General features: G+C 49.3%; 1 protein-coding gene across 1 annotated transcript in view; it reads right to left on the bottom strand.

Moving 5' to 3' along the window:
- Positions 1-59: 59 nt before the first annotated feature.
- The window catches only part of LOC120027661 (MAGUK p55 subfamily member 7-like), a 160,843-nt gene continuing 149,285 nt past the window's right edge, over positions 60-11,617 (bottom strand). Inside the window, exons 9-10 of the mRNA XM_038972655.1 lie at positions 638-719; positions 60-91 (exon numbers count right to left, since the gene is read on the bottom strand). Coding sequence (XP_038828583.1) covers positions 60-91; positions 638-719 — 114 coding nt within the window. The remainder of the gene's footprint in view (positions 92-637; positions 720-11,617) is intronic.

The raw sequence follows: 11,617 nt of genomic DNA, 5'->3' as shown, positions 1-11,617 counted from the left end.
ATTGAAATAAATTCATTAGGCCTTAATCTATGGATTTCACATGACTGGGCAGGGCGCAGTCATGGGTGGGCCTGGGAGCGCATAGGCCCACCTACTTGGGAGCCAGGCATAGCCAATCAGAATAAGTTTTTCCCTACAAAAGGGCTTTATTACAGACAGAAACACTCCTCAGTTTATAGTATAATGAATGTGTGAGGTTGTATTGCTTTAGTAACACACAGCTTGGGGGGGTTGTTCTCTGCTTTCCAGCAGTGTGTGGCTCTTCTTCATGCTGGTATTAGTGATTTTTGGGCCCGTATGCAGCAATGCCCTTTACAACAGGGCATGACTACACTTTACATTATACACTGAGTACAGGGGGGACGACAGACAGAGACAGACAAACAGCGACAGTGGGTGGAGCGAGAGAGAGGGTGGGTGGGTGGAGAGAGTGGGTGGAGAGAGAGAGAGAGAGTGGCTGAGTGGAGAGAGAGTGTGTGGGTGGAGAGAGAGAGTGGGTGGGTGGAGAGAGAGAGAGAGTGGTTGAGTGGAGAGAGAGAGAGAGTGGGTGAGTGGAGAGAGAGAGAGAGTGGGTGAGTGGAGAGAGAGAGTGAGTGGGTGGAGAGAGAGAGGGTGGGGGGAGAGAAATATAACTTACCACTTCTGTCTGCTGCTCCACCTCTCATGATCCTGGCGATAAGGATGGCTCCTGTGTGCTCATCACGCTTTATTGTGGCTCCCTGCATCACAAACACACAAGGAACAGGTCAAAAGATGAAGTATCATATGAAGGTTTCCTTTTTGTTGTTATTCTTTTTATATTTTCTTTTTCTCCCCAATTTCGTGGTATCCAACTGTCTCATCGCTGCAACTCCCGTACGGACTCGGGAGAGGCGAAGGTCGAGAGCCGTGCGTCCTCCGAAACACGACCCAACCAAGCCGCACTGCTTCTTGACACAATGCCCAACCCGGAAGCCAGCCGCACCAATGTGTCGGAGAAAACACCGTACACCTGGCGACCGTGTCAGCGTGCACTGTGCCTGGCTCGCCACAGGTGTCGCTAAAGCACGATGGGACAAGGACATCCCTGCCGGCCAAACCCTCCCTTAACCCGGACGACGCTGGGCCAATTGTGCCCATGGGTCTCCCAGTCGCGGCCGGCTGTGACAGAGCCTGGACTCAAACCCAGAGTCTCCAGTGGCACAGCTAGCCCTGCGATGCAGTGCCTTAGACCACTGTGCCACCCGGTAGGGCATCATATGGTGTTACACGTGTACCAATATCCAGAAATACCATCATGAACGTCCAACAGACATTTTCTGGTCAACCATCTCTTCCAACCTGCTACAGCTCTCTATGATTTCCAATCCAAACCCCACTTCAATCAACCACTGGGTTGAATCCCCCTACTGGTTGACATGAACGCCATAGCACAGGCTGTACAGTACAGCTGGGCATTTTCAGTCCAAACCTTTCCGGGCATAGACATCCATCCCGGGACTAAATCTGTCTGGACCGGCCCCTGACTGAAAGAAAAGTGAGGCCCTAGCAGATAGTTAACCTTCAGCCCTGTAGCAGCAGCAGACATCCAGACACTGTCTCCCTCGCCTCTCTCTCTCTCTCTCTCTCTCTCTACCCTGTGTTTTCACTGTCGTCTTTACTGCCCCATAGCTGAGACCAGGACACAGAGGGCAGGGGGAGAGACATACAGACAGGATATAGAGGATAGAAGGGATGAGGTTTCAGTGCAGCCAGTAATGCGTTTACCAGGGCTTCTCTTCTCTTCAGCCAGCCAGAGACAATGGGTCCAGGGTGTGCCAACAGCCAACCCGCCCCGCCCTTCCACAAGCAACTTATCGGCAGAGTGCTGGATGGTGGACGGACGCTGGCACACAGCGAGACGAGAGATGGCGAAACCTTTTTCGAATCCGACCACAGCATGGAGTGTCATCACTGCCAGCCATCGCCTATCCAACCGGTCCGAGCCAGACGGGTAACGGCTCCGTAGACGTGTAGTCTAGGCACATAGTTAAGAACTAGAAAGGCATCATCCCTCGCTCCTCTCGTCTCAAACTGTTATTCACATCATCTTCATTACTGTTATTGTTTCTGTGAAAGAAGAGGCTCCTTTTTCTCCACGGTGTGGACTGTGCTTCGTTTCAAACTGTCTAACTGTCTAACCAACTGCCATGTTGTTCTAACCAACTGCCACGAGGGCCTAGCCAGGGGCACTCAGAGACAACTAGCCTACGTCAATGACGAGGCGGTGGCCAACCAAACGTCTTTCCGTTTCATTGTTCTTGGGCGACCTACCTAAATATAGTACCTCCACAGGTCCAACAATCATGGCTGACAAGAAGCGCAGAGAGATCACTGGTTTCTACCACGTCACCCTCACCGTTTTCTCAAGCTGTTCACTCCTAAATGGTTTTCTCCCCCAATAATACTTTCCTAGAGGTTCTTTCCTCTGTATGACGTTGAGGTAAGAAGACGAGATGGCTGCTGGGCCTGATCGAAAGAGCAGAGGCCCTTCCTTTAACATGGGGATAAGACGCTCCTCGGGCCAGAGATCTTCACAGCTTTTCCATTTAATCAAATAGTTTGTCCAATTATGGTAACCAGAGAGGTTTTGGTAGGAGAAAATCAGAGGAGGGGTGGAGAGGGCAGAACACTGTCAAACCCTGGTGTCAAGGTCAAAGCTAACCCCTTACTGAGACTATAAACAGCTGAAACGTGATGCAATAGGAGAGGGAGGGAGACATGAGGAGGGAGGGAGGGGGCACCAGACAAAGAGGGCAGAGAGAGAATGAGAGATGGAGAGAGAAGGCAAAACAGAGGGAGAGACAGAGAGAGAGATATACAGGTCTGTGTTATCTCCCAGAGCAGTGTCCAGACCGTAGGGGGCGGAGGGTTGCAGCTCTCTGCTTTTCATCCAGTTGGGATGTTTTTGTCAGTGTGTTGTCGGCTGGGGGCCAGGACTGTGATGGATGTTTTTGTCAGTGTGTTGTTGGCTGGGGGCCAGGACGGTGATGGATGTTTTTGTCAGTGTGTTGTTGGCTGGGGGCCAGGACTGTGATGGATGTTTTTGTCAGTGTGTTGTTGGCTGGGGGCCAGGACTGTGATGGATGTTTTTGTCAGTGTGTTGTTGGCTGGGGGCCAGGACTGTGATGGATGTTTTTGTCAGTGTGTTGTTGGCTGGGGGCCAGGACTGTGATGGATGTTTTTGTCAGTGTGTTGTCGGCTGGTGGCCAGGACTGTGATGGATGTTTTTGTCAGTGTGTTGTCGGCTGGGGGCCAGGACTGTGATGGTTGTTTTATTAGGTTTCATCGATAAGGAGGGAGGAAGGCTCGTGGCTGGCTGAAGGGTAAATGAAGAAAGAAGTGAATAAGCTTCATCTGTTCTTTGTCATTACCACTCCTTCCCTAATCATATGTCGGCTGGAAGTCAGACCAGTCTAGAAGAGTAATTCTAGAACTGGAAATTGACCCACTACCCTGCTGTCGTGACGGGCCGATCCCTATCCAGGCTAGAGCTACGCCAAGAGGGAGGGAGAGAGAGAGAGATGGAGACGGAGGGAGGAATGGATATGATTCCTGGATCACCTCATTGTGAACTCAGCTGAGACACGGTAGGAAAACGAGCTCTACTTGATAAGAGTAGTGCAGTCTTCAGCCAAGTCATCAGACTGACTACTGGAGGGGGGTTAGACAGCCAAGCAACCACCCAACAGGAGCCAGCAGGGTGAGGCCCATTAGGAGAGGAGGAAAGAGGGTGAGGGGAGAGAGGGAAAGAGGGAGAGAGAGTAAGAAAGAGGGAGAGATAAAAAGAGAGAAAGTGGGTGGGGGGGGGGGGGGGGGGGGGGGTGAGGGAGGGAGGGAGAGAGAAAGTAAGAGAGTGAAATTTAGAAAGACAGAGAGAATGGAGGGTGAGACTGGGGGACAGGTCCTCTCCAGGAGGGAGACATTAGTGACGACTTGTTCACATCAACTAACACCGAGCTGTTGAACTAATGAGCACTTCACGTATAGTACTCTCTCTGATCGTTTGAGAGTTAATGACCACCTTTTCCCTCTCCCACGGCAGTCCACACGTCCTCCCTCCATACCTCCCACCCCTCCCACGGCAGTCCAGTCCTCCCTCCATACCTCCCACCCCTCCCCCTCTCCCACGGCAGTCCACACGTCCTTCCTCCTCACCTCCCACCCCTCCCACGGCAGTCCACACGTCCTTCCTCCTTACCTCCCACCCCTCCCCCTCTCCCACGGCAATCCACGCGTCCTCCCTCCTTACCTCCCACCCCTCTCCCCCCTCCCACAGCAGTCCACACGTCTCCTCTCCTTACATCCCACCCCTCCCCCTCTCCCACGGCAGTCCACACGTCCCCCCTCCTTACCTCCCACCTCTCCCCCTCTCCCATGGCAGTCCACACGTCTCCTCTCCTTACCTCCCACCCGGCAGTCCACACGTCCTCCCTCCTTACCTCCCACGGCAGTCCACACGTCCCCCCTCCTTACCTCCCACCTCTCCCACAGCAGTCCACACGTCCTCCCTCCTTACCTCCCACCTCTCCCACGGCAGTCCACACGTCCCCCCTCCTTACCTCCCACCTCTCCCACAGCAGTCCACACGTCCTCCCTCCTTACCTCCCACCCCTCCCCCACAGCAGTCCACACCTCCTTCCTCACCTCCCACCCCTCCCCCTCTCCCATGGCAGTCCACACGTCTCCTCTCCTTACATCCCACCCCTCCCCCTCTCCCACGGCAGTCCACACGTCCTCCCTACTTACCTCCCACCCCTCAAATTTCCCGTCTCCCACGGCAGTCCACACGTCCTCGCTACATCGTTTCAGGGCCTCAACGAGCTGTGCACCACATGGAGAGGCTGGTACACTTCATTCCCTCTTCTCCCGGGCCAAATGGCGCTTTTCTGTGAGCTAGCTAAAAGACCTGACCTGCTTTGGAAGTACTAAGAGAGGTAGAGGCCCCTCCATGGTACAGAGGAGTTTTGGGATAATTGTTGTAACCCAATGGTGACCTTAACCATACCTCCCCTGTTCTGCTGATGCCCTGTGGTTAATTCTCATCGACAGCACTGATGCATAGCTCCTAATGAGCAAATACATAAACAGCCCTGAACCAAAAGAAGCTCTGGCTTCAAACACTGGGATGGGTGCATACAAGCGCACACACACAAACACATACAGTTGGGAAAGATTCACTAGCACTAGCCGGCATGGGGCCTCTCCTGAAGCTGCTAACTTGAGGATGGCTGCTCTGTTCGTTAACACAGACCCATCAGCACTCGCTGGCACATGGAAGCCATTTGGGAGACTCCAGTTGCGGACGAGCCAAGGAGAGTTTAACTAGAGCCAGGGAAACGGTGGTGCCCGGGGGTTACCTGAACGCAGGCCAGCCAAAGACTGACTAACAGTCAGACAGACATAGGCCTAGGCTGCATCCCAAATGGCACCCTATTCCCTATATAGTGCACTACCTTCAACCAGGACCCTATGGCCTCTGGTCAAATGTAGTGCACTATATAGGGAGTAGGGTGCCATTTGGGACACACCAAGACAGGCAGGAGGACTTAAGGGTTATGATTGATGTTGGACAATCACAAAGCCTGATGAATGAGCTACACTAGTAAGTAGAGGGGCCACCACTTAACCATCAAGTGACTGGCTAAACCTCGTCATTCTCACGAAATAGATAGCTTAGTTAGCCCAAGAGGAGGGAAACATAAGGAAGTGTCTCTTTTTGTGTGTATTTTGTTTCGCTTTTCGCCCCTCGCCTCCCTAAGAGTCTTCCGACTCGGGGTGGAAGTCTAAAAATAGGCATTACTTATAGGAAGTGAGCGAGCCTCCCTCCCTCTGAAAAATTATATGTTGGAGAAGTTAGCGATGTGGAATCGTCCTGGTGGAATCAGCAGGGCTTTTAGGTTTGGGCTCGGCGGTCAATTACTCATCAGTAAGTAAGGTGATCCTCAGCCTCTGCTCTCCTCTCCCCCTGATCAGCTCCATATGGGAACCTCTGCTCCGACCACTATTACTATATTTTGAACACATAAATGTTTCTGATCGTTATTGTAGGCCCGGCCAAAACTCAATAGCTTAATCTCCGCGGTGTGATGAGAATTGGAGAAATATTCATCCATATCAGACTGTTAGTTATATTCTCTCTCCGAGTCTCTGTGAACGTATAAAAAACACATGCAGAGCGAGACAGGGTTGCCGTATTAAGTACGTGATGACAAATGGCTCACACTTTACATATTCACTCAACTTTGAGAAAGAGGAAAGAGAGAGGGGCTTGGGGGGCTAGGGGACAATCTGGATTGCCTCACGCTATATAGGAGGCGAGCGTGCATTTCTGAGAGCGAACGAGAGTCAAGCGATATCTTCCAGGGCCTTTCAACGTGCGCTGGAGCCACGATAGAGTGGGGCAGGGGCCAGGACAGTTACTGCTGCAGTAGGAGAGACCTCAGCCCTCTGCTCAACACACGTCAGTCAGGACCAGAGCCTACTGGCTGGCTTAGGTTTCAGGGGGCTGGTGGCTGTGGCCCAGGGCAGATAGAGTGAGGTAGGGGCCAGGACAGTTACTGCAGACATAGGGCCTATAGGGCTGGATGGCTGGCTGGGCCTTCAGGGGGCTGGGGTAAATAATTATTGGAGATTAAGTATAGGTGCTGGTGGGCCTGGACAGTTATAGCAGCAGTAGGAGAAGCAACAGGAGAGGCTTCAGACCTCAGCACAGCACACTGGGGCTGGTGGCTCTGGCTGGGGTTAGAGGCTGGGTGTCTAGCCTGGCCATGGTGGAGAAACAGAGGACAGAAGTCATCTTACCCAGCCCTAACCCTGCCTGGCTGGGGCTTCAGGGCATCTAGGGTATACGATTGGGGATTGGGAATAAGGGCTGGGGCCAGGGCCAAAGGATCTGCTGGCTGGCTGGTTCTTCAGCGGTCTGGTAGCTAGAGCTGGGAGTGGGGCACTGGCTGGAACTACAGGACTGGTGGTGTGGCTGGGGCTTCAGGAGTCTGGGTGTGTGTGGCCTGGTCATAGTGGAGAGCCAGAGGGGATCCTCTTACCCCCCCCCCCCCTCAACCTGCCAGCAAAAACAAGCAGGCGTCTCCATTTCACACACACATCCCTCAGTCCGTAACGACCACTCATAACATTGTCTGAGCCTGTGGCATTCAACAAATATTATTTTTCCCTGCAAATTGAACGAGACAAGAAAAAACAAATGTGAGTGGTCGGGCCAGTGGGCGAGAACGTGTTTTGACATGATGTCACTTAACAGCAAATTGTAACGGCGACAATAAACTCTCACTTTGGCTCGGCAAGTCCGCTACCTGCCACCATGTTGACTGAAGTATTTAGGATATAAATACACATGTAGTGGAAACCACATGCTAGCATTTTGCTCTCACCAGATGTTGACTGTGGAAAATAGAATCACAATGGAAACAAGGCCTCCTGGACATTAAAACGCAATTACCTCCAATCATATCTCTAAAAGTGTGTCATTCAGCCTTACGTCAGACGGATGGCATATCACCCCCATTACATATAGGACCATTCAGAAACAGAGCCAACTGAGCATTTATGAGGCCTTGCATACTTAATCCCAGAGAGAAAATACAAAGCATCGTCTGAAAAACGGAATGAATGAAAGAAAGTAAAGTGATACTCAGGTAATATAGTAATGAATGTATGTGGTCATGATTGAGAAATTAAGTTCGTAATTCACTGTGGTACTCCTACATTATAATACAGAGCAGTAGATCATTCACTGTGGTACTCCTACATTATAATACAGAGCAGGAGATCATTCACTGTGGTACTCCTACATTATAATACAGAGCAGGAGATCATTCACTGTGGTACTCCTACATTATAATACAGAGCAGGAGATCATTCACTGTGGTACTCCTACATTATAATACAGAGCAGGAGATCATTCACTGTGGTACTCCTACATTATAATACAGAGCAGGAGATCATTCACTGTGGTACTCCTACATTATAATACAGAGCAGTAGATCATTCACTGTGGTACTCCTACATTATAATACAGAGCAGGAGATCATTCACTGTGGTACTCCTACATTATAATACAGAGCAGGAGATCATTCACTGTGGTACTCCTACATTATAATACAGAGCAGTAGATCATTCACTGTGGTACTCCTACATTATAATACAGAGCAGGAGATCATTCACTGTGGTACTCCTACATTATAATACAGAGCAGGAGATCATTCACTGTGGTACTCCTACATTATAATACAGAGCAGGAGATCATTCACTGTGGTACTCCTACATTATAATACAGAGCAGGAGATCATTCACTGTGGTACTCCTACATTATAATACAGAGCAGGAGATCATTCACTGTGGTACTCCTACATTATAATACAGAGCAGTAGATCATTCACTGTGGTACTCCTACATTATAATACAGAGCAGGAGATCATTCACTGTGGTACTCCTACATTATAATACAGAGCAGGAGATCATTCACTGTGGTACTCCTATATTATAATACAGAGCAGGAGATCATTCACTGTGGTACTCCTACATTATAATACAGAGCAGTAGATCATTCACTGTGGTACTCCTACATTATAATACAGAGCAGGAGATCATTCACTGTGGTACTCCTACATTATAATACAGAGCAGGAGATCATTCACTGTGGTACTCCTACATTATAATACAGAGCAGGAGATCATTCACTGTGGTACTCCTACATTATAATACAGAGCAGGAGATCATTCACTGTGGTACTCCTACATTATAATACAGAGCAGGAGATCATTCACTGTGGTACTCCTATATTATAATACAGAGCAGGAGATCATTTGTGACTTCTTAGAGTGGTACTCAGCAGATGAAAGATCTTACTGTCAGTGAAATAAAGAAAAGCTTATATGTTCAACGATTTTTCTACTTCTAGTAGTTAATGCCACAGTAACTGCTCCTGTGTGTGTGTGTGTGTGTGTGTGTGTGTGTGTGTGTGTGTGTTAGCTGCCACCCTCCATCCTCTCCACCTGTTTTATTAAATCACTTGTGATTACAACTAATAAAAACCTACGCAGAGAATCTCTGGCTAAAAGGTCCTCTTTTATTTCCTTAACCCTGCTCTTGACCTGGGAGTGCAATTAACAGGTCTTATGAGAAAAGGGAAAATTGCAGGTCATTATCATGATAATTCCAGGGAGGAGTCGGAGCTGCCAGATAGTCTGTGTTGGAGTCTGTCCTGGGAAAGACGGCTTCCAGTTCATTTTTCTTACCCGCCTCCTCCTCATCCACAGGCTCTTAATGTTAGATAGTCATTACACACTCTCTGAGAAAACCTATTGAGCAGACCAACCTCAGCATTTCAGCTGTTTGTGTGTTGAGTCTGAATCCAGAGTCAGCATGTATTCGTATGCTCTGCGGGTTGCTATTTCTGTCCTGAGGTGTGTGTGTATACAATGACAGTTATCGTCTCTCCCTCTCTCCCTCTCTCCCTCTCTCCCTCTCTCCCTCCGAGAATGTTTAGTGTTTTCTTCTGAAATTATCCCGCCAGGAAAACATCACTTTCAGATGTCACCTCTCATCTCCGTAAGTGGCCTGGGAAACCCCCAGAGCGAGGTCGCCTGGAGCACCGCACAGGGACAGGCAACAATGCGCACAATCACCACCTCACCTCCAGCTCTCGTAATGCCGCACGGACGGAGCACTGACGCACGGAACTCGGAACACGCTTTGGGGAGAGGAAGCAACTAGATATTATACAAACAAGATGGGAAAGAGTGTTCAAGAGGCCTGAAACCATTCTAGGCGTTTAAGATTACCGATGATAGGGAACGCTTTCAGTGAGCCTTGAGATCTATATGGGAATGTAGTTTCTGTGATGTAGGGTGATCTGAGGCTGTGTGTGGATCACTCTCCAGACTGGCATGAGCTAGATCTGATCACATCATAACACACACAGAGAGAAGTGACCTTGACCTCTACAGCTGACATGTGGTGAGTCTGGCTTTCCATCAAACACTCAACCAGCCACATAATCACCCAATCAGATGAAGTTACAATTAGAAGAAAATATGAAACTTAATAGGTTGGGGTACTGGTTAGAAGGAATTAGTCAAAACTGAAACTATAGATCTGAAATCTCTATACTGTTACAAGTTCCAAATCTAACAGGCTTCGGGTAAAAGAGAGGAGGGCGCGTGCTCTACCACCATGGAAGCAAACACTCCATCCACTTTCTATTGCCAGTTACAAAAAATACATGTACAAGTGATCAAATCCAATAGCATCACCAAACCAGAACGGCCCAGACGTTTCCTCATGTTTTACACTCTAGAACATTCTAGAACAATCCATCTTCCTCACAGAGCTCCAAACCCACAGCCAATCCATCAAATGAAAGATGCATGGGTTTTAAAGCACACGGCTCGATCTGTAAAACACTAACATGTGTCCCGCCTGCCTCCCATAATTTAATCTAATGCTCCATTAATCTCAGTGTCGTTACCAACGACTTGATTGTCACACGCTAATGTAAACAGACAACAAAGGGAACATCCTCATATCTCGTTTTAAACGGCTTCAGTGTCATTATGTACGACTTTCATTGACTAAATAGTTGAAATTAACAAAAGCTCGTCTCAAAATACATTTTGTATTTATTTGTTGTGCACCAAGCCAAAGGTATTAAGAGTCTATTGCGAGACAGACAGAGATAGAGAGAGACAGACAGAGAGAGACACAGAGAGAGACAGACCGAGAGAGAGAGAGACAGACAGAGAGAGACAGACCGAGAGAGAGAGAGACAGAGAGAAATGGGCGGGTAACATCTTGACTATCTGGGTCTCTGCACGTGTTTACAGACTGACTCTGAGATTCAAATGAAGAAGAGATGAGGCAGGAGGAGTGATCCAACAGCTCTAATGGTGCCAGAATGGTGAAGTGAAGGCTGAAGCCCAGATGGAAAATCATAGTCTGCCTTTTGACATACCAATATCTGATTGTGATGCCAGTCATTCTCTCGTTCCTTCCTGGAAGAACAGAATGTCATGTGTGCAGTAAGGTCTGATCGGCAGCAATCTAAAGCAGTAGGGGTGATCGGAAACGCTCAGCAAAAATCAACATAGTAGTCTAAAAGATAAGTTGAGTATTTCAGGGTTCTTAACGAGGAGCCCAGCTGATCCAGTGAGAGTGGGTGGTCAGGAGTTGCATTGATTAGGTACAGGGCAGAGTCAACTGGATGGCATGCCACTGACATAGCCAGACATCCACGCAGGAGATGATGTCCACGGTATGGAGGGTGTTTTCCATCGAGTTGCACCCACCATGGCACGGTCACTCTTGATGGGAAAACCGATCCACTCACGCAAGGAGAGAGACAGAGAGAGAGGCAGAGACAGAGACAGAGAGAGAGAGACCGAGAGAGAAAGAGACATTGAGCCTGTCGGGTTCCTGGCTGGGTGTTTTGACAGCTCCTAATGATGCCTAACAACCTGGGAATGGAGGGTCGAGTGTCTGGGGGTTTGGACGGCTGGGCCGAGTGAGGGGCATGATGGAAAGACGTGCGTTCCTAATGGGACCCTATTCCCTATATTTCGACCAAAGCCCATAGGACAAC

This window comes from Salvelinus namaycush, chromosome 33 (genome assembly GCF_016432855.1).
Source record: "Salvelinus namaycush isolate Seneca chromosome 33, SaNama_1.0, whole genome shotgun sequence".
Classification (NCBI taxonomy): domain Eukaryota; kingdom Metazoa; phylum Chordata; class Actinopteri; order Salmoniformes; family Salmonidae; genus Salvelinus; species Salvelinus namaycush.
This window is presented reverse-complemented; position numbering and strand designations above follow the sequence as displayed.